The 27168-nt window shown below is 42.8% G+C and overlaps 2 protein-coding genes across 2 annotated transcripts; one reads left to right on the forward strand and one right to left on the reverse strand.

The window, feature by feature from the left end:
- Positions 1 to 13: 13 nt before the first annotated feature.
- Positions 14 to 25252, reverse strand: LOC108902958 (dedicator of cytokinesis protein 7-like). The gene is given in 52 exon segments (XM_018704998.2): positions 14 to 1404; positions 2236 to 2409; positions 2507 to 2613; positions 2788 to 2931; positions 3017 to 3148; positions 3150 to 3254; positions 3346 to 3435; positions 3525 to 3581; positions 3583 to 3651; positions 4139 to 4153; positions 4261 to 4392; positions 4536 to 4679; positions 4827 to 5019; positions 5106 to 5206; positions 5292 to 5450; positions 5543 to 5695; positions 5985 to 6119; positions 6238 to 6334; positions 6519 to 6603; positions 6724 to 6850; positions 7122 to 7304; positions 7617 to 7768; positions 7886 to 8055; positions 8156 to 8295; positions 8476 to 8646; positions 8723 to 8836; positions 9046 to 9186; positions 9304 to 9399; positions 9877 to 9963; positions 10397 to 10498; positions 11298 to 11470; positions 11577 to 11741; positions 11884 to 12115; positions 12294 to 12380; positions 12488 to 12589; positions 12733 to 12871; positions 12952 to 13022; positions 13940 to 14057; positions 17180 to 17342; positions 17436 to 17529; positions 18055 to 18185; positions 18322 to 18478; positions 18743 to 18823; positions 19053 to 19202; positions 19470 to 19536; positions 19656 to 19741; positions 20458 to 20670; positions 21143 to 21269; positions 21422 to 21490; positions 21708 to 21883; positions 22823 to 22910; positions 25012 to 25252. Coding segments are annotated over 52 exon segments (6357 nt in total). The 5' UTR covers positions 25062 to 25252; the 3' UTR covers positions 14 to 1361.
- On the forward strand, positions 14845 to 17027 carry angptl8 (angiopoietin like 8). The gene is made up of 4 exons (XM_018705033.2): positions 14845 to 15328; positions 15818 to 15964; positions 16082 to 16192; positions 16279 to 17027. The coding sequence occupies exons 1-4, from the start codon at positions 15020 to 15022 to the stop codon at positions 16294 to 16296; spliced, it is 585 nt and encodes a 194-aa protein (XP_018560549.1). The 5' UTR covers positions 14845 to 15019; the 3' UTR covers positions 16297 to 17027.
- Positions 25253 to 27168: the final 1916 nt, after the last annotated feature.

Genomic DNA, 27168 nt, shown 5'->3' on the forward strand with positions numbered 1-27168 from the left:
AACGAAAGATGACTGGAGGCATAGGAAAAGAAATTTAATAGAATGCAGTAAAAAAAAGACAGTGTAAATAAATTAAAAAAGTGTTTGTCTAATTGGTTAAAAAACAATTTACAGCCTTGTAAAAATAACAAAAGCACAGATATTTTAGTCATTACAGTGTTAATGTGCTGCAGTTTGTTGTACTACAATAGTGCAATATAATACATACAGTAGTTGGAAATGGCTACAATGAATATAAATCTTCCACAGCCAGGGTGGTGGACGCATATAAGATATCTGGAGTGCTTTTTGACAGAAGTTCAAACAGTCTGCCTTAAACTACACAGACAACATATATCCAGTTATCAGAGTGTACTGCAGGGTGACAGTAAATGTCACAGTTTGAACATACAGTATTTGTGTGGGTGAAATCGATGGCCTGGCTGAGGGCAGTGCCTCTGTGATAAACATCTGATATGACTGCAGTGCATTACAAGAGAATTTCACAGGTAAAAAAAACACATATTTAAACATCCGTTTCTGTAACTAATGCTTTCCTCTTAAACTGCTGCTACAGCATGTCCCTCCTGGTCTAAGACCTGAGCATGGACAGAACGACCCCACCTCCTCTTTATAATGAATTCTTATAAGAAGAGATGGGCAGATAAATGTGACAGCTTGAAGAAGAAGGAATGTCAGTTATTTGGTCTGTTGATAGCAAAAGAAAACTCCCTGGGACTATTTAATAACCAAGTCTGGCAGTGACTACTACCAGACATAGTTTAGAAAGAAAGATCTCTTACAAATTAAATAAGGCCACAACACAAAACAGACAACCTACAGCGTCTTCAAAAGCAAACACTAGAAGAAAAAGGAAAACAGACACACTCATGAGCAAACCCCCCGCCCCAAATGATTTGGATACAAAATGTGTTTGGCAGCTCTAGTCCTGTAAAAACTTAAGTTAAAACCAGTTCAGGCTCAGAGAGATTACTTTGGATAGTCAGTGAGGAGACTTTGCTTTTGAAGGCTTGGTTTTAAAACGCTGACATGTCAGAGCCTTGCTCCAAATGACGATGTTTACAGTGCAGATAACCTTCCAGTATAAACAGCCGAGGTTTTCTCCTACAGAGGTGTGAGTGGTGGTGGTAAATGGGGGAGATGGGAAAGAGGTGACAAGTGTGGCTGTGTGTGTGTGGCGGGGGGATTATGGCGTGACTGGGTGGCCGTGGGGGTGGGTGGGTAAAATAACGGGGCTAGATGAGGAAGGGGACGGTGTGTGTGACAGTTGGTGCGCAGTGCAGTGGGGGGAGGGGGAAACAGACAGAGAAGAGATGGTGCTAATTTCTAAAGCCCGTTCTGTGCTGTTATCCCATTTTGCCTCAACAGTCGACTCGGCGGAGACTGGACCTACTGTAGGAATTCCTGAAGGAAAGAGAAGCAAGACGATAAAAGAATCTTGTAACTGCTTGGTTTATTTTCCTGAAAAATTTATTTAAAAAAAAAAAAAAACTCATGTGCAGCGAGTGCAATATCAGATTTTGTAACATATGAATAATGTTACTTGAGGCATTAAATCTGACCCGGGGAGTGAGGGAATTACAGTGAAAGCTGTGAATAATTTCTTTCTGTGGTGTGTCATTGTAAGCCTACATGAGTCTGAACGAGTATCTTCTTTCAAAGAGCAAGAATGATGTAAAACTACCCCACTATTTTGCTCAGTGCTGATTTACAGCAGTTCACGAAGCAACTGAACTAACTCAGATTTTTTCTCAATACAATAATTAATTAGTTTGGAGGATCAAACTGCTTATTTTCCTCGGCAGTGAATCATCGCTGTGGCAGGTGCTGTTGACTGTAGCTCTGTTTTTGATTAGAAACCAGCAGTCCACAGACGGTCACATGCAAACACAGCGCTGATGCCAAAATTAGATGAAAACAACAACAAAAAAAACATATGGTGATAGTTTCCATGGTCACACAGGCTGAAATACTTCAAGAAGTGCACCAACTTTCTGTGACTGATCAATGTAAAATAATTAAGAAACACGACAGTTATTAAGTCACTAAATTTTGAGTGCACATCTGCTCACTGGTGACAAACAGAATGTATGAATCTATGACCTGGAGTGTGATAAAGTTGGGTTTTATGTCGCTCTTGTGTTGATTTGATGGGGTCGGAGAGACAGCATGAGCTCATTTTACGTGTCTCTGTGCGTAGGTGTGTGCGCGTGTGTGTTTAATGTCTCAAGTTACCGTTGTGTTTGCGTAGTCTGAGTTGGCAGGGTTCTGTATAGCTGGGGGATCTTGCGGTTGATGAGAGGTCCCAGAGCTTCTTTCAGTTTATTGTAGTTCCTCTCCAGCTCTCTGTGGTACTCCTTCTGATCTGGTCCAATCAGTGCTTTATTCTTCCTCAGGGCATCCTCACACCTGCAAGAGAAAAGAGCAGGAGAAGACGTGGGGAGTTGCGATTTGTTTTTATTAGTTACACAGCAGTCTGCGTCTGGGCTGTGGAGTGTGTCATCACCTCTTAGTGAAGTCTTTAAAGCAGAGGCGCAGTTTGTTGTGATGGCGGAACAGTTTTGGGTCATTAGGAATGTCGGAAAGAAAGACCTGCGCCACCTCGAGGGGGCCCTGTGAGGGAGAGAACCTGTTACATATCTGCTAAGGAATGTCAGCCATTACTTAAATCACTGACCCAGACTTTTAGCCCTGTTCTGATGGGATTAATATCCAGCAGGATGTAAGGGGGGGCAGTATCGTTGTGCACCCTATGTTTTTTTTTTTTTCATATATATAAACAGACACCTGGTTGACAGTGGTGCCCACACAGCCCTGCAGCACCATCTGCAGCATCTTGGAGTCTGCAGGGTCTTGGTTTGTGGCGAAGGCGAGCTCCTGAGTTTTTTTCTGCATGTCCTCAATGGCCACCTCCATGGGGACTAGAATAATCTGGAGAACAAAAGAGAGAATAAGAGAGAGTCGTATCTTCTTTTTATTAATTTATCCTACACTGGTATGACAGCCGGATACCCACCTCCTCCTTGTGGATGACGTTGATGCGTGTCTTGATGTAAGGGAAGGCGTGAGATGTTGTCAGAATGGTTTTGCGTTTGTACTGCTCATGCAGGTCCCCGTGGGCTCGGCCATCCAGAGTGAAGGGGGTGCAAGTACATGAAGGTGCGCAGATTGTAGTTCTTGTCGAAGTAGGTGATTCTTTCCTTTAGCTCGTATGTGTCAAAGTACGGCTCGACGTAGGTGATCTGGAGGTAGGCCTTAAACAAGTACAAACACATATCAGTACAAATATAACTTTTGCAATATCTGTAGTGTTATATTATGAGTCACATACACATATCATGTTACCTTGTTGGGATCCAGTTTGTTTTTGTACACTGGGTTGGAGTCCTTGATAATTTCGACAACCTCATCCCCAAACCTCTCTGAGTAGAACTCCTGAGCACCAAACACATTCATCTTTAGACTTTATGTTTTTCATAAATCTCTGATAAAACCGTTATTAGTATCACAATGAGTTAACGTGCCTCAAGTCTGTGGGAGATCTCTGCTAATTTGGTGATCGATGGCTCCTTGTAGACGAAACTGTTGTTCATCCAGGTCTCCAAACCGACAGCCATAGAAACCAACCCGAAAGTAGGTCCCAAACATTCTCTAAAACACTAAAGCAGGGATGAAAATTTGAGATGATTAAAAAACGCAGAGGCTCAGGGAACTAAAATCAGCATGAGGCAGTCAACAAGACAAAAAATAAAGAAATGTTAATGTAATGCAGCTGAAAATCTTTTGATTTGTACTGTTCAGGGAGGTTGTGGAATTTTAGAAAAAAAAATTTACAACTTGTTGCTTGTTTTTCACAGATGAAAATGTTAAAATGACTGGTTTAGTAATACAATTTGACCACAGTGGTACAATGGCAAAAAGGAATGGAAACTGTTTTGTAACAGCGGTTCAACTCAACTATGTCAAAGTGTGAAAGTAGGTTTTGTATCACTCACCAGAAACATGTCATCACACAGGAGGGGAGACGAAAACAAGCGGTGAGGAAAGAAGGAAAACATTGTAAACACAAAATAAAGGGAATCACTGAATCAGTTTTACCTTAATATTATATACTCAATATAACATCTGAGCTTCTTACCTCCCATCCTGAACTCTGGAAACGTGAAAAGAAAGAAAGAAATTAGGATAAAGTTCATTTTCTTGTCAACACTAGCAGCTCAGTTAATTGCTGAGGATTTCAAGATCAAGCTGTTAACTCACTTGGTTGTAGACTTTGTTGAAGGCATCCTGCAGTTTTCCATGGACAGTCGCCAGCTTTTTGAAGTCTCTGTTGGCTTCATGGATGGGCAGCAGAATCTTGTAGACTTCATTTATGGCCTCGTACATGGCTGCCTGGGGTTACATAACACAACGGAAAGCCAGTTCTACACATACCGCTCGATCACAAAACACTCTCTCAGCCATGTCAGTGCTGTAACCTTGTGCCGTGTTAACATGCAGCCTGTCACTATGTGGTCGGAGAATGTGAGTCGTACCATGTTAAAAGAGGCAGCTGCTTGCTCCAGGAGGCCCACCAGGCCAGACTCGCTGAAGTACTTCCCAGCACAAATCCCCTCCTCCTCTGGAGACAGGACATCATCGGACACTGCGGACTCCTCCAGGACATTGGAAGAAATATTCTGAGGGAAAAAAGGAGAAGTCAGAATAAACATATAATTGTTATATTTGCTCACGAGATTTGGTACAACCTCTGTGGCTTTGCCATACTGCTGCCCGTGTGTTGTTTATAGTGGAATGAATCACCAAATTAAACAGCACGCACTGACCTGAAATGTGACACAACCAATTGGCAGGTAGCGACAGTCCTCCAGCATGTTGAGGTATTCTGCCACCAGTGCGGCGCTGTGGACCAGACAGTGGGCAGCCTCGGCATGGTTCCCTCTCTCAGAGTGTTTTCCTGCCATGTTCTGGAGCCACGTAAGACGCAGATCTGGTGAGTTCTGGTAGCCCTTAGCAATCCTGTAGTTAAAAAAAGAGAGAATATTTTTGTTTTTTTGTCATGACACTCTTTATATGCCAGTCTTACTGATGGGCATCCCAGTTACCTGTACATTAAGTCAATGAGCATCTCTGGATCCTGCTGATGCTCTTTCATCTTCACAGTGTCAGTAAGAATCATGTGCAGGTTGAACACCAGATCCTGGACCTGCAGTTTCAAAAGTGCAGCACCGGCACATTAGTAAAGTCAGTTCCACATCTGAATGTAGTACAGAGAGATGGCTGTTACGTGCCTGCTCTGGGAAGGGAGTGTCACGCAGCTCCAAGTCCTCTTCAGCATATGTTAGGATCGTCTTGAGTGACCGGCGAAGATGCTCCTCGTTGAAGTTCTGCGACGTTCCCACCAGCGAAGACAGAGACATAGTAACCTGCATCTTTACTCGTGCAAAGTTCTGGTCCAAGGAAAGAAACAGGAGAGGTTGTGGCTCACAACATTATGAGAAAATCCATTCCACAAACATGCAAGAACACGGTCCAAACTTACATTTCCTATCTCAAAGTTCTGCCTCATGAGCAGGTAAAGAGAGGCAGAGGCGTGACTTCTGACAGAGCCAACACTGCTGCTGCAGTGGCGAAGGAGACGAAGGCACAAGTCCGCACAAAGCTCAGTGTCCTCTTCAAACAGCATCTCTGGGAACTACACAAAAAAAACACACTCTCTCATGTTATATTCTCTTCTCAAAAATATATTAAGCATTTACTATTTTCTGTAAAATTACATTTTTTTACACAATGAGGCAGCGGCAAAAACAAGATACACATGAAATCCTTTTGATTTTGTTTCATAACAGTGGAAACATGAGTCAGAGGGTCAAAGTATGACAAAGTGATTCCAAGGTTTTTTTGGTTTAATTGTTTGTTTAATAAAGGATAGTGAAGCAACAGTAAACTTGAATGGAGACACATGGCACTCAAACTGTACTTGCCTTAAAAACCAGAGCCCTCTGTGTAGTGAAGCAGTGCTGCAGAAAGAGGGCGCTCTGGTTGCCTGCCATACTGTGGAGAAGCACTCGCAGCACCCCGCCTAAAACACTTTCCTTCAGCTCTGACGCCACCACCGTCTGAAAGAAGACAAGGGGGGAAAAAAATTACAGTAAGAGAGCGCTGCATAAAATCTGTGTCCACAGCTGGCAAAAGGAACTGCATTTAGAATAGTGATGTTTTTTTCCATTGTTTTACCATGACTATAATCTCCAGTGTGTCTAGTACTATTAGAGAGGCCTCGGTAGCTAGGTTTCCATCCACCACAGACTCCTGCTCCACCTCAGCTTTAGTCCTGTGAGAGATGTCATTTTACAGTCATCAGAATTATATATCACACTTAAGAATAAATGAATATTAAACAAATACATGTAAATAATTTAAACTCTAATCTAGAGATCTGTCTGAATGTTATATATTATCAGGTAAGACATTTACTGCTTTAATTGTTATTGATGTAACTAATCTAAATCACATACTTATCAACTCTGTCTGTGTTTTGTCTCCAGTGAGAGACGTTCTTTCTCCACCTAACGTTCTCTTGGCTGCCATAGGGACTCCTCTCTGGAAGAGTAAACAAATTACAATTTCCATGAGCAGAGGCGAATAAACACCTCAAACAAAAACAGCTACTAACACACACACACACACACACACACATTACTGTGCTCTCATGCAAAGTACCTCTGCAGCGGCGGACCATCTCCTGACGAGCTCCGATGGTGCCCAGTATGGCCTCCTCTAGTCGGGCCTTCATGTCCTGAGACTTTTTAAATGTTAGGCTGTTGATCCTCTCCAGAGCTTTCTTCCCCTACAACAACCGGCAGACATCACAGGTTAGGGACAAATTCAATAAAAATCTCCAGTACACAGTAAAAGAAAAGTACTACAGCAGTGATACAGTACTGATAATCTGATAATTAAGACAGTAAACTTTCTTGACACAACTACTGATATATCTGTAATAATGCGCTGTTGCTCTGGCAGGTCCAAATTAAACACTGGAATGTTGTTTTTGACCCCTACTGTGTGTATCAGTGATGAAAGAGACTCATAGTATTGGCAGTGCGTGGTTATTTTACCTTGTATTCAAAGCAGGAGACACAGAGATGCAGCAGATCCAGCAGGCGGTTGATTTGCAACACAGACAAATCAGACACCCAGCGCTCCAGGAGAGCTGCATCTGCATTCTTCAGAACCCACAGGAAACACACCAGCAGAGTCCTGCTGCACTCGGCGGACAGAGAGCTGGACTGGCGCCCGGCCTGATGAAGACAAACATAAAAAGTCAGTGCCAGTCTTTAAATCTGCTTCAGTACAAAATGGCTGTTTAAGGAAATTTATAAAGGAAATGGACAGAGAGCCACCTAGAGGCTAAGGTTAGCAGTTGTACTTCAAGAGCAACATGGGAAGAATACAAATGCTCTTTGAATGAGTGTTTGTGTGAAGTTGTTACAGAGAGGCCAGAGCAATCGTCTGTCAAACTGAAGCAGCAGCCTCCCACACAGAGGCCAATCTGTGACCTGTCAGTCTGCAGGGCCCGGGGGAACAACCTGACCCCTGCCGCTATCACTCACCACTGTAGGCAGCGCAAATGCGTTGGCTTTGGCATGCGGCAAAGGGGAGCCGGCAATCGCCATGGCAACAGACTGACTGATAGTGTTGCTACTGTCTGGGTCAGCATCGTCGGCGTGGGCTGAGGCATGGCGGACCCGAACAGGCGAGGAGTCTACAAAGAAACAAGAAAAGCACTCTCAGGTGCAATAACACTGGAAATAAAACACAAGGATCTCGAGGAGCTGGATAATAATATCAGTAGATAGTACTGCATGCATGTTCTGCTGACCGGAGAAGTCGTGGAGCTGATGCAACGACTCCATGACGATGGGGATGAGGGGCAGGTAGAGCTGAGCAACGTGGGCTCTGACCTGAGGCTCACTGTAGCGAGGGTCTGCATCATGGCTGCAGAGCAGGGAGTGAACAGCACTAATGGCCTTTTTATGAAGGAAGAAAACCCTGTGGGAGAAAAAATCAGTGTGTTTCAGACTGTATTAAAGAAGGAAACTCTAATAATCTAAAAGTAAAATCTGTATATATGCAACTATTAACAACCCACCCTTCTCCATCAGGATCAAGAATGAGAGAGAGCTCAGAAAGCAGCAGGCCAGACAGGAAGTGCTGCTGGCGAAAAGGGACGGAGAGCTCAAACATGGTGGCCACACCTTGGTCTTGCACCATACTGGAAAAAGCTGAACTCTACGGATAGTGAGCATAGGGATAAAAGAATAAGAAGGCAGCACAAGCAGATTTAAATCTGTTAAATTACATTTTTGTGCTTCACTTGATGAGTTTTCCCAAAATAACCTACAGAAACAGCAGGACAAATATGCTGTGCAGTAATTAATAAGCAAATGCTGAATTGCATTTTCCAGTTACCTGTGAGGTGGTGGAGGAGGTTGAGGGGGAGGGGGAGGCTGGGGGGCTGAGAGTTGAGCACGGCAGGTTGAGGATGACATAGTGCTCGTGGCTGCAGACAATACGGGTGAAGTCCATCCTCAGTGCATTCAGAGAGCTGGGATTCTGCGCTGTGTGGAGCTTGTTGGCGATCTGTTTAGCATACAGTGTTGGTTTAAAATATATGTGGGAGCACTGGGATGTTAAGCGGGGGGGGGGCAATAATCACCTGTTTGTAGTAGGAACGGATGAGATTGAAAACAAAGCCCCGGTCCATGAGAGACAGCAGGTCATTCAGGAAGAAGGCCAGACTGCTGTTTAACCTCTCCACAAGCTCCACATCCTGAGACAGGACGAAGATATTAATGTGGGAGAAGGTGGATATAATTAGATAAAAGAAAAAATATGATACTGTACTGGTCAAGCACTGAGTAAGAGATAAGGTAACTTATCTATTTAAGAAAAACTTTAAAACACCATCATCTTTTATTGGTCAGTACTAACCTCATTTTAAAGACAAATGGACTCCCACCAGCTTTGTGGGCTCTTTACCTTGTGGTAGCGGCTGGCAATGTCTGCACTGATGGCACACACAAGCGCAGCGATGTCGTCCACAAAGCGGTCTGGGAAACGCTGACGCCTGGGAACGTCCAATTTCGAGGTAAGGAATAAATGATGGGCCATGCTCTTTGTCTGAAGGAGAGGGCAAATAAATGAAAATGGTGGTGATTTGCAGGATTCTGGTTAAAACTGTTTAGACTTATTTAGACTGTTTATAGTGTGTTGTAAAATAACTGTGGGCGTACTGACCATAAGCTGGAAGAAAAACCAAGACTGCTGCAGCGCTGCTTCCCTCACTGTGCTGGTGCTCACCACCCACTGTAATGCCAGCTCCTCATGGAGTAGCTATACATGAACCAACACAGACCAGGTTTTAGCTTACACAAGGAAGCAATTTCAGAAGCCAGATGAGCTATTAAGATTAAAACTGTGTGCGCTTGTTGTTGTAAAGAGCAAGCCGTGAACTGTAACTGTGGTTTATAAAGATACTTGTGCAATGGTCTGAGTTACTCAGGCCCTAGATACAAACTGAAATAAAATCAGCTTATCAAAAAATAAAAAGCGCAACAATTAATTTAACACATTAATCAGCACCTCAGATTTCCACAGATTTAATCCTGAAATCTTGAGAAAAATACAGACAATTAACTATTCAATTTATCAAGCAAATTTTAAACTACTCACAGACACAACTGTTAAAATGTTATGAATGTTGATTGTGTGTTGATAATGACAGTTCATGAATGTTAGGACATCGAAATGTGTTAGTTTGTCATGGTGACTGCCGGTTTTACAGTTTGTTATAGTAGATGCCAGTTTTACCTTCTTGGTAATCTGCCTTGTGGGAACTGAAAACAAGGCCACGCTGTCCAGAAAGGCAGACATGCGATTGCAGCTGCGGTCGTTTGCCTGACATGGAGTGATGGTGAGGTGAGCACAACACAGAGATGAGGAACAAAGTGATGTGAAAATGGATGAATGGAAATGGCATGGGTGGCCAAGAGAACTCTCTATGAACTCTGAGGAGTGCAAGGCTGGTACGAAATCTGACGAGCCCCAGGCAGAGATTGTGTCATTCAGACAAAACAGAGATGGGCTGTTAAGCGGCGGTGAGGAGATGGATTGTAAAGGACAGACAGCGTGTAGTCATGGGTGAAAAGGTGTGACAGGTTGGACATGGCTAGCAGAGTGACAGGCGGAAAGGCACACACATATACAACCCCTGAGAACTGAGGTAGGAGTTGAACCTTGAGAGTTGATCAGAGATGGTTCAGGATGGAGGTGGAGGTGATGAAGGTGAAGGTGAGGAGGAGGAGGAGGAGGAGGAGGAGGGATTTGGCACCTGCTTGAGCTCACAGCTGGAGTTTGGGTTCCGGCGTAGCACAGATCTGGAGCCCCCAGGGGCATAAGCAGAGTTTACCCAGGAGTGGGAGCGGTCAATGCCCTGCCATAAGCCACCGGAGACACACACAAAACACAGACACACGCACAAACACACATAGAGCGGCAAGAGGCAAGGGGTACAGTGAGTAAAGAAGGATAATTACCATACAAGAGATTATATGAGGGAGAAATTTTGGAAGAAACAGAATTAGGGGATGAGAAAAGTGAAGCTAAAAACAAAAAATAAAGAAGGAGAGGGGAAAACAAAGGACAGACTGGAGGTACTGTATGAATCACAAGGGACAGCAGCACAAAGCATAATTGCATCTTTGACCTAAGCAGAACCATTAACTGTTGGCACAGAGTTCTCAGTCAACCTCAGACTATTGAATCTGCTGTAAAGAGACGAGACCAGGGAGGGCAGCAGTATCATTACAACAAAATTAGAAATTGATATTGGATAAACAGAGGTTGGGAATATGGCACAAGGGGAAGTATAAAAACATAAAAACACAGACTTTTGTGCTGCTTTGTTTATGTACTAGGCAGATTAGTCACAATCCCCATCACAAACATCAGTATTCATTACTTAACTAAAAGACCTTTTATTACCACACAAAGTAACATTTTGCAAGTTAAATTAATGTGCAAATAAGAACAAAAGTTAGAGCCATAGATTGGTGCAGGTTTCTCACAAAACATAAGATGACAAAGAAATTTCATAATTTTGCAGCATGTGAGAGTTTTCATGACCTTTGAAAGGTCTTAAGGGCTTCTCTAGAACTTGCATACACACCAACTACAATAACAGCTGTAAAGCTCTAATACATGTGACAAACTTCCAGATGAGCACAACTCACCTTGCTCCCTATGATCCTTTGCACTTCCTCATCAGGAGAAACTGGTGTGCTGGCCAGGTCAGGGTTGGAGTTGCTGATACTCTTGGAGCGGGACAGGAGCAGGCTGCTTGGGCGGGCTGTTGCTCTTGACAAGGTGGCGTACTGCATGGGCATCTCATAGGACTGGGTGCCTGCTACTTGTAGGGAAAAGAGATGTTAGAAAATTAAATGACTGGTCCGATGAAAGCCTCTCTTTCTGTTTATCAGATACATGTTGTACAGTTTAGTCTGGTGACTCACCTGTCGGGGGAATTGTAGGTTCGGCGGTGGGCAGGCGGAAGCAGTAGTGGATGTAGGATGCCAGCAGGTTGTTGCGGCCATGCTGATCCTGGTTCCCCTCCAGGTTCTTGTGCATCTGGTTGACCAACAAAGCCATAGCTTCAAAGGCAGCACGGCCCAGATTTACTGTGGAGTAAACATCAACACAACTTGGTTTATTTCATTATAGTGTTCTATCTAATTATCATATCATAGATCAGAATGAGCATTTTAGCCTTGTTCCAGGCGCACTTTAATATAAAATTGCTCTCTCCTAGAACTCGCTTACCAATTTGGCCTGCAATGACCGGTGGGTAGACAATGAGCTGAATGAGCTTGTTGAGCAGCTGGTGCAAAAACCTGACGCAGGTGTCCAGCAGTGCCCCTCTCAGCGCTGCCATGCTGGCCTTCAGCTCCCCCTCCATGTTTGCCTCTGTGATGATGACGTCTTTTAGGCGGAAGGGGAAGGAGTACTCCTCCAGAACATACACCAGGGTGAAGAACTTATCCAAGTGGGGGTCCTGGAGGTAGAACCACAATTAATACTGTTGCCTCCACTCTCCATAATATTATGTGCATTTACATTCAAATTAGATAAAAACTATGAATGCTGATATTAATTATTATAATTAACAGATGTCTCCCAGTAACACTAACCTCATCCCAATAGTGCTCAGTATAAAAAACATATTTGTGTACCTGAGTGTGAACCGAGGAGGCCGCTGTCACCTCGACATTGAACACTCCTTTGTGATTATCCACCCACTTCATGCCTGGGAGCTGAACCTGCCACAGAATGACATCCAACTCATTTAACACTCAGTCACATCACAAAGGAGTAAGGTGATGGCAGGCAAACTTGATATTCACACAATCTCTTTAAACACACTCACGTCAGGGGTGAGCACAGAGTAGCTAGGTGGAGGCTTTTCCACCGAGACGGGCAGACTGAAGGAGCCGGTGCGTAGTCGGCCATGCTGCATCAGAGGGATCCACTGCAGGCAGAGAGAGAGGGGGAGAGGGGGAGAGAGACACGCGATCTCTTACCGATGGCAAGACAACAGAAGAAGCTTTCAAACAAGCGAGCGTGTGGGCGGATGTGTTAAATGTAGGCCCGAGCTGAAGGAGGTGTACTCACAGTGTAGCCCACAGGGGTCTCCAGAGGAGTGTTCTGTTTGGGCTGGCAGCTGATGTGGTAGAAGGTGAACAGAAGATGGTGGTTGTCTGTCAGATTGGCAGGAATCTTCATCTTCATCTCCTCATAGAACTCAGGAGACCTGCGGGGCGAGAGTTAAACACAATGTTTATAGAAGACGCAGTCAAAGAAGTGGGAGGTCGACAGGTGACTGAGCCTTACTTGTTGTGGTAGATGACGGGGGTGTACGCCTCTTTGATGAACTCGGCACAACTTGACTTTCCAAAGATGACCTGGTCAAAATGACAGTGTGTAAACTTAGCTGTTCCATGACCAATAGGAGGCACTCTTTTGACATAATCACAATACTGCAGTCTTGTCAATCATTTAAATAATTTAAACACCGTCAATGTGTTTTCAGCACCTCACTGAGTGCTGCTTTGTAAATAAACCACTGTTGTTATCTGATATAAGCTGAAAAATATCCAGGTTTGCAATCCATGTAATAAAATCTTCTATGAAAATTGAAAAGCAATTTATACAAGCATAATTCATCTTATGTTATTTGCATAGGTATATTACAACAGTTTACCTTACTTAATATACTTTAATATCAAATACTCACTACCTGTAGGATTGAAACAAGTGGTACATTACCTGGATTTTGGTGTTTTGAATATACTGAGCATGTAGATAATACAACATTAAGAAATGGATTATGTTGGAGGAGTGGTCTAAGAAGTCTCTGTGAACATTTTGGCACTATTTTTGCTCTAACTTTACTCTAACTGTCACCACTGGAATCCATTGTAGCTATAATCTGACCACAGCCTTGTTATCTGTGAAGGAGCAAACTTTTAACTGTGATTTTCCAGGTGTACAGGGGCTGAGTGGTTAATACACGAAAAGTAAATCTGGGTGCAGTATCACTTTAAGCAAGTACCATATGCTGTGCATCAATAATTTAATATTCAATAAACACAAATAAATAAGAGTTATGACACAAAAGATTTAGTGTGGCTCAGCAAATGTAACAAGACTTGTCTTGCCAACTCTGTTGCTCATAAATTATGCTGCTTTGAAGAAGTTCACTTTTCCCGAAAGACATCATATAGCATTTCACTGCCTCGAGCTGTTCTTTGTGCCTGGGATGTCATTTTCCTGAGAACATAGCAGTCACTTCACTTGACTATCCTCGACTGTGACTCACCGGCAAAGCTTGACTGGGGTCCTCTCCTGCCATGAACTGAACCTTCACAGCGATGTTCCTCACTGAGCCCTGCCGACTGGTGAAGTTCAAACTTTGTGGGTAAACATACAGCAGATTCCTGAAAGACACAAAATGATGCAAGGTGCAGATTATTGTCTCGTTCACAGGCCTTTTAGTTCCATTCTCCATGTGAGCCTTGTGCTTAATGATTGATTTAGAAAATGTCACTTTTTCTATAGCAGCTTCTTGTCCTTAGCTGCCTCCACCGAGTCATTTGTTGACCATAGCTGTCTCTGTATCATATTTAATCTGTTAGCGAGGTTGGTTTGGGTATAGGAGACAGGCTGTCAAGGTCAGAGTAAAAAAAGACTGCAAATACATGAAGGAGTTAAAGGAAAAGTATTTGATTTCACATGTCAGTCTGCATCAATCATTCCTGACAACCAAAAAAACACATAATACTCCCACTGTCAGAAAAAATACTGAGCTTCGTGTGTGCACATGGGAACAATGTGACCCAGTATTGGATTTGTTTGGTAAAAGTCACTTCAACTCCTCTCCAAGTCAAACATTAGAGGTAACTTTTGTTCATATTTTGAATCAGCTGATTCTACCCACGTATCAAGATGCCATGACTCGCTACAAAAATCTCATATCTTTCAAGTAACATTAAATTACTCTCATTGGAAAGTGTGTACTTTCTGTTTCAGAGACAGGAGTGCTACGTACATTGTTATGTATGTCACAAGTGTTTGTGACCTAAATAACAAAATGAGTATCTCAGGGGTTAAACTTCAAGGCAAGGTCACTGAGACTAAGGTCACAGACTGTGACCTGTGATCGAACTACAGTTGAGCTAATGTTTCACCATGGTATTGCATGTACAGATCCAATATAAGGCGCAGTGACCACCCTACAAATTCACCATCCAGGAGCTGATGATGATAACCTCTGCACAGCTGTAACAGGTATCCTCAGCTTTCCCTCCACATTTGTAGCTGAATTGCTGGCCAAACAATCACAAACAACTGAGTGAAACGGATAAGACGAGGCAGTTTATAAGCGGCAGGTATTATCAAGATGATCTGGGCCCTTGGGTGCTTGCTTTGTGCGGCTGGGGGTTTAGGAGCAGCCCGTGCAGGTCCGCTGACAAAGACCAGCAAGATGGAAGGTACAGCTGCACCTGAGGAGGAAGTCAACGTGCTCATGTTTGGCGTCATTCAGTTCAGCGAATCCCTCAACTATGTTTATGAAACCACTGAGGCAAAGATAGTGAAAATCAACCAGGCTTTGAAGAGCCATGAGGGGACTCTCCAAAAGCTGGGGGTGCAGACTGAGCAGGCTGCCGAGGTGGAGAGACAGATGAAAGAAGTGATACAGTTGCTACAGGTAAGAAAACACCAAAAATATGTAAACAGCCAATTCCCTGTGTGCGGTTGCATGGAGAGATAACCTCTGAGAATTAAAGTCACAACATGCAGGAGCAGAGGGATATAGAGGCAGTATCTAATGTCCCTATCAGATTAAACCTCTGTGTTTATCTGTGTATGGCTGAACAGACATAACAAAGCAGGTCTTTGGTGATTTGAAAAAATATTAAACAACACAAAAATACCTCTACCAAGTCTGCACAAACTTCTATATTACTATTCTGTGCTTAGGCACTTCACTCTTCTTTTTTGAGGCCTGTAGTCATCATATGATTCAGTAATTTATTTTCCTGATGTATATGGATAAATCAAACTCTTTTATCTGAGATAAGAGAGTGAGAGTGTCATTAGAAAGCTGCATGTTACACTGTGGAGCAGGCAGCTGCCAGCTGCACTGGGATCGTTGGTGGGGGGAAGAGGATAATCTGGACAGATGCTCTTTTGACAGGCCCAGATGGCCAAGCAACAGGCTCAGACCAAGATGACTAAAGACTGGCTGGCCAGCGTGGAGCAGGAAGAGGCAGATCTGAAGACAAAAGTGAAGAGGTTGGAGATGTACATCAACAACTCCGCACCCACCGTCAAAGAGCTGCAGGTAAGAGAAAGCTGAATTCCTCTTTATAGTTAAAATCTAGAGATAGAAGCAACAAACCGAGGTCTGTCACACAAGCTGACACTCTAAAGGTTACTTTAACTTTTTTCCTGTTTTTAGGGGAGAGCAGAGGACCACTCCATGATCTTGAAAGGTTTACAGCATTTGATCCAGTTCCAGAGAGAGAATATTGAGACTCAGAAGGAGCAGCTCTCTAAATTGCAGAAGATGGTGAGTCACTTGTTCAAAACACAAGATGTTTTGAAATTGTAATGTTTTGGATTAATCACATTTTCCATTTTATTTCCTTCTCCAAGAGTGAAGCTATGACATAGTTGTTTAATGATTTCACCACTGAGGTCTCCCAGTCTATGCAGCTCTGAATGAGACGGGTCCACATAGATCTCAACTCTGGAACGTCACTGCACTCCCTTATAACCCTGCTATGTACACTTCAAATCTACTGTATTGCCAGAAAATAGCTTTTGTTAGTACCCTTATGATCATGTCCACTGTCATCTATATATTTAGCTAAGACTAATGTAGTATATAACAACAGTCCTACAATAAATCCTCCTTCAGACAGTTATAATATTAAGTTTGTTTTGAAACAGTTTTAGAGAGGTGTTGATTCATCTTAATGATCAGTTATAGGCTGTAGTTTATCAATTAATTCGTATTGCATTGTACTGAGAGGTGCTTCAATTATTTTGTCCACCTAATTTATGTCAGTGAGGGTAGGTTTTAATAACAGAAACACCTCTCTGAACTACAGCCTCCAAAATTATTATACAGTTGAATCAGCACCTCTCTAAGCTATGTGTACCTAATAAACTGAGTGTATTCGTTATGTAATATTTCTTGTATCTTTTGTTTGTCTTGACGTTGATGTACTTTGTAAACTTCAAATAAAGTTCTTAAATTATTAGAAGATTTTGTTTCACTAAAAAAGATCATTGGTTATTTGTAACAAATCGAAAACTCAAAGATAATAGCTTGTTTTTCTCTATGTATATTTTACAAAACAATAATATCAATAAAATGTGTTTTAATTTGAAATTAAGAACCTGCTATCCTCCTTCCTTTAAACTACAGGCTAAAATAAGCAAACACAGCGAGCCATGCATGCGTTAACAGGGTGAATGTCCTATATTTGCTCTACAGGTCAACTTACAACGTGTGTGTGTGTCTCTGTGCCTTTGGTATGTGACCTCTCACCTGTAGGTGGTGTGCGGAGTGTATACATAACGAGCAGGGAACTCCTGCACCTCTTTGGTTGGACGAACACGCAGGTCAGGGTAGGGCTTTACATGAAGCAGCTCCGGTGACAGACAGTAATGAGGCGAGTCCGGAGCTGGAGAGATGTCGATCTTCAACTGGGCTGAAGGACCAAACATATAGAATCATAAATCAACACTATGTGCATGGATTAATATTAAGAGACACAGTAAATATCTAAACTAGTCAAGCTCACCTGTGACGGGTCTCAATCTCCGCAGAACAGATGATGGCCTGCGCATATCTGCCAGATACTTGTAGAGGTCTTCATCACTTAGTCTGTCCCCCTCCTTCATGCACACAAGCAGAAAAGCAGTTGTATTGGGATTATAAAAATCTCATTAAAGGATAGTTATACCTACAGTCTCTACTAAAACACACAAAATAATAACAGACTAACTGTGGCTGAACCATTTGAACACACTTCTGTTTGAACTTTAATTTGGGATTTGCATTTGCACTTATCACACCATAAGAGTGTCTAAGTATACAAATATAGGTTTCATTGAAAAAGAACAACAGAGACATGAAACAACTGCCTGCCTTTCTTTACTATACTTTATGATGCAACTTCCTTATCAGTTATAGCCCTCATTATTTGTGTCCAGGCTCTTTTAAATAAGTCCATGCTTGATTCATATATTGTTCAATAAATCTTGGACACAGTTTTGTCCCCTGGTAAACTGACATACTTGTTTTAAATCATCTTAACTATTGTTCTTATTGTTTCTCTGTATCTCTGTATTCTCAGGGCTGTACTGTGACAATACAAAAGTGACATGAGTCATAAGTATTACACCCAGACAGGGTCTAACCTGTTTGAAGAAGTTGGTGACAGTGAGAGTTGCTGGTCGGAAAGTGGCAAAGTTACACATGTCGTCCCCGACACTCATTCGCTCAAAGCCCTTCTTCTTCCTCTCATTCCATGTTCCATGACCTTTTCTCTCTGGTAGGAAGTGATCATATGAGAGAGGCATATGCATGAATGTTAATTATACAATACTTTGGTCACTCTGAACAGCTGCATGCTGTGTGCACGTGTTTGTGTGAGACTGTATGATGCTGTGTGGAGTCAGCAGTACCAGAGTCAGAGTCCGGGTCTGACCGATCCAGACCTCCCACACTGCTGACAATGTTGAGAAGGTGAATGGCTGTCCAGGCAAAAGGCATGCGGAAACGACCGAGACGACTGCACGACTGTTCCGCCTGCAGACGCAGCTTCTCCAGCTTCTCCTTGTGCTGCAGTGGCACAAGAGTAGACACAGATATGATAAGAAAACAAACTCAAAATATACACAGTATATGGGCTTAAAATATGTTTGACAATCAACAGGGCTAAAGGGTAAAAGAGGACATAAAAGAGGACAGGACAAGAGTACATATTGCAGCTACCCAGACAGAATTGAGAAACAGTACTGACTAGACAGTAAAAGGGTCCCACGTGCACGCTGGCTGCCAGCACTGAACATTGCAACAGCTTAAAACACATTTTGGCTCCATTACCTTGGTGGAATCTGATTCTTTCATGACCATGTAGGGTTCACAGCATTCTCCAATGTCCCCTTGTTGAAGGACTTTCTCAAGCTGAAATACAGCACATGCACAAAGTTGTAAACACATTAAATCACATTATTTATCACACAGTAATATCTGAACACTACTCACAGAGTGTAGTCAAATGTAATTATAAGTAGCAGTTAAAATGCTGAATACAAGAGAAAGTGAATGTCTGAAAGAACCAACAAGAAATAATTATTTTACGCCAACAACATTAAGTCGGATTACTCTGTGTAACAAAGGAGTTTCTCAGTACCTTAATGACCAAGAAGATATCGGCAGATGGGTATGTGATGGAGAAAATGGCAGAACGGGCCAGTGTGGATATGGCTATGTGAGGCGTGTGGGGTTTAAGCAGCCCTTTCATTTGATCCGAGTTCAGGTCAAAGTAGAAATTCTCAGAGATCTGTTGGAGGGAAGATTGTGATAAGCGGGAAGCAGCAGAAGGGAGGGGAAGGAAAGATGATAATGGAAAAGCACGTCAAGGGATTTTAATTCAGTTATGACTCAGTGATGTAAACCGCAAGACCACTTAGACCTTTTTGAGACAAGGGAAATTCAATTAGTCAAGCATGAGCTCAGCATTACGTAAGTGGTTTTACAGAGTGAAAGTCTTTGGGAAGAATAGTTATTGTACCAAATAAAACATCTGATCTATTGTAACAAAAAATACCTTTTTCTTTTCCTTGACATCATAGAGGGCGAGTGTTCCAAATATTGGCTCAATTTCTATTTCAAACCTGAAAACAAAAATACATAATACACAGTGGTTGTCAAATATGAAAAGCATCAAGGGTACTTCTGATAATGAATCAAAGCATGAGGACATAAATGTCAGGTGTTATTTATGTTAACTCACTTCAGAGACAGACACTTGACCATGATCCTCTGGCCACAATGTTCCTTGGGTACTTCAGGAACAGAGCATCTCTCTACTGCTTCATCCTGCCACACAGAAAACAAATCCATGTACAAGACAGACACACACACACACACACACACACACACAAAGACACACACACACAAGCATAACATTTACACAGATGCCATGGCAACATAGCTGCAGGGAAAGCGATGGTGTGTACACAGACATAGAGAAAGAGGGATGAAGTGAGAAAAGGAGAACACAGAGGAAATAAAAGAAAAGCAAACAGTTCCCGAAGAAGAGGCTGGGTTTTCACACATCATGGATGTTCACTTTATGGGAACATTCAATAATGAGCCTGAAACAAATGACAACTGCATGTACTAAGATCTCACAGTGATCTCTGAGATTAAGTTCCAATCAGCCTGTGCATGGTCGTTATTGCTGCAAACATAAACTACAAAGTTGTTATTCAACCTATTTAAAACCAGCCATTGTTACTTCTAGATGCATCACTGCCTGTGTATCAGAAGATTTCAAAAACATACTTGACCCTTTGTGTCTGTTGCTAAAAGCTGAAATTACATCACAAGAAGTGTTTATTATCAGTGTAGTTGGTTACAAGATTTTGCCTCACTCATTAAAAATGTGGCCTTTGCTGCACGATGCTGGGCAACAGCTAATTTTTCCGTTATAAACCTAATATTGTATTTAATAAAAAAATGACTAATTTCTTTTGATTTTGGCCTAGGACAAAATGCAAACCTGCATTAATGGGGTAAAGCTTAACACAGACCTCATCAGGGGGAGGATACAGGCCCAGCAGGTCACTGTGGCGCCCCTGCAGTCGTGCCTCTGTGTTGCGGCGGTCCATGTCCTCCGCAGCTGCACGCTCCAGCACAGACGGCAGGAGGGCATCTGGGGAAGAGTTCTTCAGGTCAAAGATGCTGGAGGCCCAGCTGCCTCTGGGGGTTTCATCGAGGCTAACCGACCGCCGCTTTGCATCATCCTGAAACAAATAAATGTGAGACAGCGGGGTGAGATCATTTGTGTTATTTTTTCCTCCAGGCAAAGATGTTTTTGAAAGGACAATATGTTATAGATCCCATTACCTTATTACCATTACCTACTTATTATGATTCATATGGATAATGAGCAATGGATAATGGAAGGTACATCCATTTATCCATTACTCATTCTCCATGATCAACTCACTGAGCGGAATATACTCATAGAACATAACTCATACTGTCTTTCCATCATAATGAGACACGCCTCATTGACTGGCTATTCTCTCCATCTCTTTGTCCAGGTAGTAAATGATGGGAGTTTCAGGGGCATGATAAACCTTTTAAGCCTTTACTCCCAGCAACAGGAGTGTGTACTGTAGATCAGTAAAAATTTGTTTAAAGTACCTACAATGACTGAATGGCCAATCAGTGTTTAAGATAATGAGCCCTTTGAATACCACCATCAGCTACCTGGTCATCCTGGCGCTCAGCGGCGGCAGCCTCATCCAGTTCAAAGGTCTGTTTGACCAGCCCTTTCTGCCTCTCCCTCTGTCGCTCAGAGTTGTGAGGGGTGTACATGGTGCTGTAGCGCTGATACCTACAGGGAAAAAAAAAAACATATAAATTTGTCCCGGTAATAATGTAACTGTCACTCACGTGAAGCATGAGCAGGGAAAAGTGGTGCACATTATTAAACAACAGATGAAAAACTGGGTTAATTCAGCTGGTACCACAACTGACACTGCTTACTTTCTCTGAATGACAAGCCAGTCATCTGTGTAGACTGCTAAGGCATCTCTCACTCTGGGATCCAGTGAGCTACATAGAAAAACACATTAATAATTAAGCAAAACATTCCTTTAATATTCATGTTCAGTCAGTGTCACAGAAAGGAAAGCTTTGTTCCTATCTGTAGGGATGTTTGTTCTCCATTACAGTAATATTAGTCCTCTGTGTGTGTGGCAGTGTAAAGAGCATAAAGGGATGTGTGTGTTACAGTATGAAGGTTGTTTTGGCTATTAGCAGCTGGACTTACTCCTCCTCGGGCAGCGGGGGCTCCAGTGTAGTGCACTCTTTGTCCAGGTGGAGGAGCTCCAGGTCGTCCTGGGGGAACTCTGTTAGCTGTCTGAGGGGGCCAGGCTCAACCCCGGGAGCGTGACTGCTCACATACTCCTCGAAATCGACAGGATCAACCACCTCTGTCAGGGGCAACTGTCAATAACAACATTAAAATATTATGTACCAAAAACTATGACATGGCCATAATGATAGATCCAAATTTAATCAGCAGGAAAGGACGTAAGATGCCATTAGGACAGACTGATATTTATTATGATATGAAAATGGGTGAATATAGACTGGAAAGGCGTTCACATAAAACTATGTTCTTATTACACATCCATGTGAAGATGCACACGTATGACAGAAAGTCTTTTGTTTGTGTAAAGTAATTTCAATGAGGGCATTTCTCACTGAACTCAAACTTTGATTAGGTGGCAAAAACTTGCACACTGCACATGTACACATTCGCAGGGTATTAAAGAAAAAGCTAAGTGTTGTGTTTGAACAGTGTGTCAGGCTGGTAACATTTCATTTTCACTTTTCAGTTCTCTGTTCTCCACGATTCACTTACTTTCAATTGTTTGGGTTAAAGCAAAACCAGAATCTGCCAGTCACCACTGCTAGCAGTCACATAATGTATGTAAAACCACTGAAGCATTTACAGGAATTATAATTTAACTCCTTTGCCCTTAAAAAACACTTCCAGACTACAATGAGTAAACAGACTCTACAGTGTGTTCAGAAATTTCTGCTCGACTAATTAAAAACTCTGCATCATTGCTGAAATGTGACAACAGGCATTTTGCGAAACACAGCATCTTATATAACTACCCCTTATTCTACTGAGGGTGAGCATCCATGTAGAAACCTAACCTGGCTGTCAAACTACACAGGTGAGTGAGTGCAGGTATATCACATTTCAAAACCATTTCCCTTCACGCCTGCTGTCAGCACCAATTAAAACTACACTCACCCACATTACTTGTATCAGAACTCACAGAGCTACACCCATCAACTTCTGACCTCCCTAATTGGAGCTTTAAACCTGCTGGTTTGAAATTCCGGCAGGTTAAACACAGGGTGACTCACAGGGTGGTGTGCGCCGCCTCGTTTCTTGGACAGTTGAGGAGAGCCATAATCTCTGGACACTTGTTTCCTGACCTCTGCAGCAACCGTCCTGAGCAAGAGAAAGATATACAAGAGTTGTAAACAACAAAAGCACAAGTAAGTCCAAGACATGACAATTCAATGAAAGCTAGCTACTAAAACCATCTGAAGATGTGGGGTGTTTAAGATAAAATATCTGATGTGTGGATGCATAAATCTGATATAATGCCAGTTTTGCATCCACTTGAGTCACAACAAAAAACAAAAGGCCTGATTGAAATATCATGACACGCAAATGAGAAATTTGCATAAACAAACCCCTTTTTAATTCACACTCCCTCTCGCACTTATTTAAATTTTTCAGATTCAGCATTAAAGCATTATTGGAGAAGCACCAAGTTCATCTGCACTGGCCTGGCTCAACCGCCAAGTTTCAGGGAGATGCCTATACAACCTCCTATCACACAGCTCTGAGCTTCTGGTACTGGTAGCGATGCTGAAGGCCAGCAGCTGTTCTGAATAGGGACTCAAGCGGATCTCACAGAGAGGTGGCGAGCTTGCTCCAGGGAGCAGGCACGGAGCCAGAGCTCTGTCCATGGCCTTTATGGACTAACGGCAAATGGGGGGCTTAAAGAGAAGACAATGCAGAGGGGAAAAAAAACAAACCTCTCACAGAGACAGCAAGCAGCTGCTCCTCTGGAACCACAAAATGTCTGTTTCTCACATATACACAGCTGCAAAGGCTTCAACATTTCCCAAACTATGGTCCACATGATTACATAGCTATGGCTCACGTCATCATTCTGTCAATACACATGGACTGTAGTGCAGAAAAGATCTATGACCTCTACTCCCACAAGATAAAGCTAGGCATTTAAAATTCTTGATAATGACACAGCATTCTCTGAAAGTAGCCCATTTTTGCATGTTTAAACTTCATTAGCCAGAACTATATCCTTAGACGACATAGAAATGGTTTCTGCAGCTCTCTACACCTCCATCTAAAACAGGAAAAAGGAAAGCTATCGACCGCAAAGGCAATAGCCAGAACACCCCTTCCCACCCTTTCCTGCATCCGGCACTAAACAATGGTCTGGGTCCCACTAAGGAGAGGAAAGACAGGACTTGGGGAATGCAGCAGGAGACTGTTCAATGAAGCTAATACCTCTACAGGATATGTTATTGGTGATGATCAACAGGCAAATGAATAAAGTGACAAAAAACGAGCCCTTCCTGGGATGGAGCCTTGTCCACAGTTTATAATAACCATAATCCAGCAATGCTTCAAGCAGAGTTTTCACTGAGGTGACAAAATAGCCACTTGTGGGTCAGTGATAAGAATCTGTTTGTTTTCTCAAAGGCTTCTGGAGTTGCTGGCTTAGCTGTGTCTTGACAGTCAAATGAACCGTGAAGACAGGGTGAGCTGGTGCAATGGGAAGAGCACAACCCCGGACAAAACAAAGCTTTGGAGGAACCCCATTTGTATAAATAAAAACAATCTATTGCAGCACACACCAGCGTCGTTAGCGCATGTTACTCCAAGAGCCAGTTGACAGATATGACATGCCTTAACGATTCCTCCTAGCATCTGATCAGAATGTATTTTGCATTGTAAAGACACGTTAGATTCCCAGTCCATGCAGCTCTATATGCTACTTTGTTATGGAGAGGGAGAACCAGTTTACAACATGTGGAAACAGGTTACTACATTAATGCTGTGAGGCGTTCACACGGCACAGGAACAAAACATCCTAATGCCACTGACACTTTGTGTTATTTTTATGCGTATAAACCTTTTTCCTCAGTATTACTGCGTTTAATGCTCCTAAATGACACAGTCATTAGATTAGCTACCAGCTTGATAGTGTTATCCTTAAGTAGCTCAATCAATGACAATGCTCTTACGATGCTACCATAACCTACATAAACAGGCTATTAAACTCCTCAAAGTGTAAGTGAATCGTCAACGAGAGCGCAAACAGCCTCTGTAAACTTTTGTTTCACTCCAGCACGGTAAAGTTGTGATTATACTACCCGGTTTAAGGTTTGTGTTGCTTTAGAAATCCTAGCATACTGGCTATATGTGCCGTTGTCCAGCAGGTCACTCTCTCTCTCACGCACACACACATACAACTGCAGCTGTTAAACAATAACTTCTGTTAAAGACTCACCGGTTGATTTTATGAGCAAACGCCCTCCTTTCGCTGGCCGTGGATGTCATTTCTTGTCCCCATGTAAAGAAAGTCTTCGAAGTCTAACTGAAAGCACTCCGCCACCTCCGGTGCTTCTGGCTCTGTCCCGTCTTGAGCGGGGGATGCGGACACTCAGACCGCTTCCTTCTCCACGCTGGGACCGGGCAGGGATCCCTCCTTGTTCCTCCTAGCGGCCGGGAGCTGAACCGTGGCATTAGTGTCAAGTCAAACGTCACGTACGTACTGCATCCGGTATACCTTTAAAAATAAAAGCACGTCTTCTATTCTCTAAAATGTATTTTTGCGTTATACGTAATGATGCAACACCAGTTTAATATCATCTAATTCACAGCGTAATTTTGTAAAGTTAAAGCAGCTTCAAACGCGCATAACGATGCTTTTCGATTTCATATCACCATAGGAATCTTCACTTTACTTCCGGTCTTATTGTTTCTCTCCATTAGTTTGACCTGCTTGCACAAGGTGTCTATATCCACCATCTGTTCCTGCTGAAATCTCACCTGACCGGTTTAGTGCGCTCTGAAAATGGCGCATATCCACCTCAGCCTTAGGTTTCACTTCTGTATTAAATTTAGGAAGCAGGCAAAAGAAGTTTCAAGCCCGACATTACTCTCACAATGGCTTGCTTTGGAAAGATTATTTCTTTACTTTGATTACACGACTTTAATAAAATCCCACCTAAAACCAGCTGGTGTGAAATGTCCCCGCTGTTTGAGTGGAATATGATTTGATATTTCTCCAGTTTCATGTTTACTCCATTACTTTAATTTCCCAAGGACTGTCCTGTTGTTGATTGCCAAGTTTAATCTCATTCGGGAAAAAAAAACCCTCAAACGCGTAATAGCAACATCTAGAGGACTGCCTGCACTATGTCATGTCTCCAGTAGACAACACAGAGTGTGGCACTGAGACTACACCAGCAGGTGGGGCTGTTCACCATGACTGGAAAAGAAAGAAAGCCTTGCCTCATCAGTGATTGTTTAAGATTCAGTCTTCAAAATTTGACCTCTACAAGGAGATAGGAAATAGCTACAGCTGTCTTTACGGGCCGACTGTCCAACAGTGCCTCAAAGTCACATTAGTTAGTCTATTTTGATATAAATGTTTAAAAATCATCAAACAAACCACCATAAATGCTCTGGATTGTTTAAGGTGGATAAAAACAAAAATGTCAGAGACAGTTTATTTGACAGGGTCCTCTCTCTGTCCTGTCTGAGCAGATGAGGAAGGACATTGGCAGTGACTCTCACTGATGGAGGGCTTGTCAGTTTATTGCAATGGCAGGTCTGCATCTCCCTCCTCCCTGTCTGCAATCACTCTATACCCCCATGCCTACTACAAAGAAGTAATATAGCCATTCTCGCTGCTGCAGCCCCCCACCCCCCTGCTCCCTCACTCTAGCCCACAGTCGTCCTATTCAGCACCCTGGAGAGCTGCTGCAGGTACTCGGGCCGTCCTCTGTGAGATGGCTGATGAATGGCATGAATTGTATAGGAAGAGATGTGAAAAATGGAGAGAGGAGGGAGGGGAGGGGTGGTGGTGGTGGAGGTAAAATTAACCTTGCGTGACAGAGGCTTTGGCTGTAGCCGAGCAAGGACAGACGTCTCGGGGATATATGTTTATGCATGGAGCAGCAGTCAGAGCAGCATCATAGCTCGCAGCAGGCATGGCTCTGGCCCATAGACAACGCTAATGAAAATAAATGAAGCTCACGCTCCCTGTCTCTCTCCTATACAGGCACACTTCCACCACAATGCCAAAACTCATCGTTCTTTCTCCGCTGCTCCCAGGTTCAGCAAATTCTAATTCATTGCACTGTGGTACTTTCCATAATTGATTTGTTTAGTAATGAAATATATTGTTCTTCTCGCGGCATTCATATATACATACATCTCAGACATATCCAATCAAACTAACCTGGAGAGATATATTTTTATATATTTACAATGAACATTTAAATATAAATTTACTGAGCAGATATACTGTGTGTTTGTGTGACATTGCAGTGTCCTTGCATAGTTGGAAAGCCCACGTTCTATAAGTGGGCTGAACCCATGCCGGCTTTATCCTTCTGTCCGCACCTTCCCTGCCTGCTTCCTTGCCTTTCTGTTCATC

This window comes from Lates calcarifer, linkage group LG11 (genome assembly GCF_001640805.2).
Source record: "Lates calcarifer isolate ASB-BC8 linkage group LG11, TLL_Latcal_v3, whole genome shotgun sequence".
Taxonomy (NCBI): Eukaryota; Metazoa; Chordata; class Actinopteri; family Centropomidae; genus Lates; species Lates calcarifer.

Excerpts from the sequence above, each read along its gene's own strand:
- angptl8 (XM_018705033.2), top strand. The coding sequence starts at position 15,020 with ATGATCTGGGCCCTTGGGTGCTTGCTTTGTGCGGCTGGGGGTTTAGGA. Across the intron at positions 15,329-15,817 it reads AAGTGATACAGTTGCTACAG|GCCCAGATGGCCAAGCAACA; the intron begins GTAAGAAAACAC and ends CTCTTTTGACAG. Across the intron at positions 15,965-16,081 it reads CCACCGTCAAAGAGCTGCAG|GGGAGAGCAGAGGACCACTC; the intron begins GTAAGAGAAAGC and ends TCCTGTTTTTAG.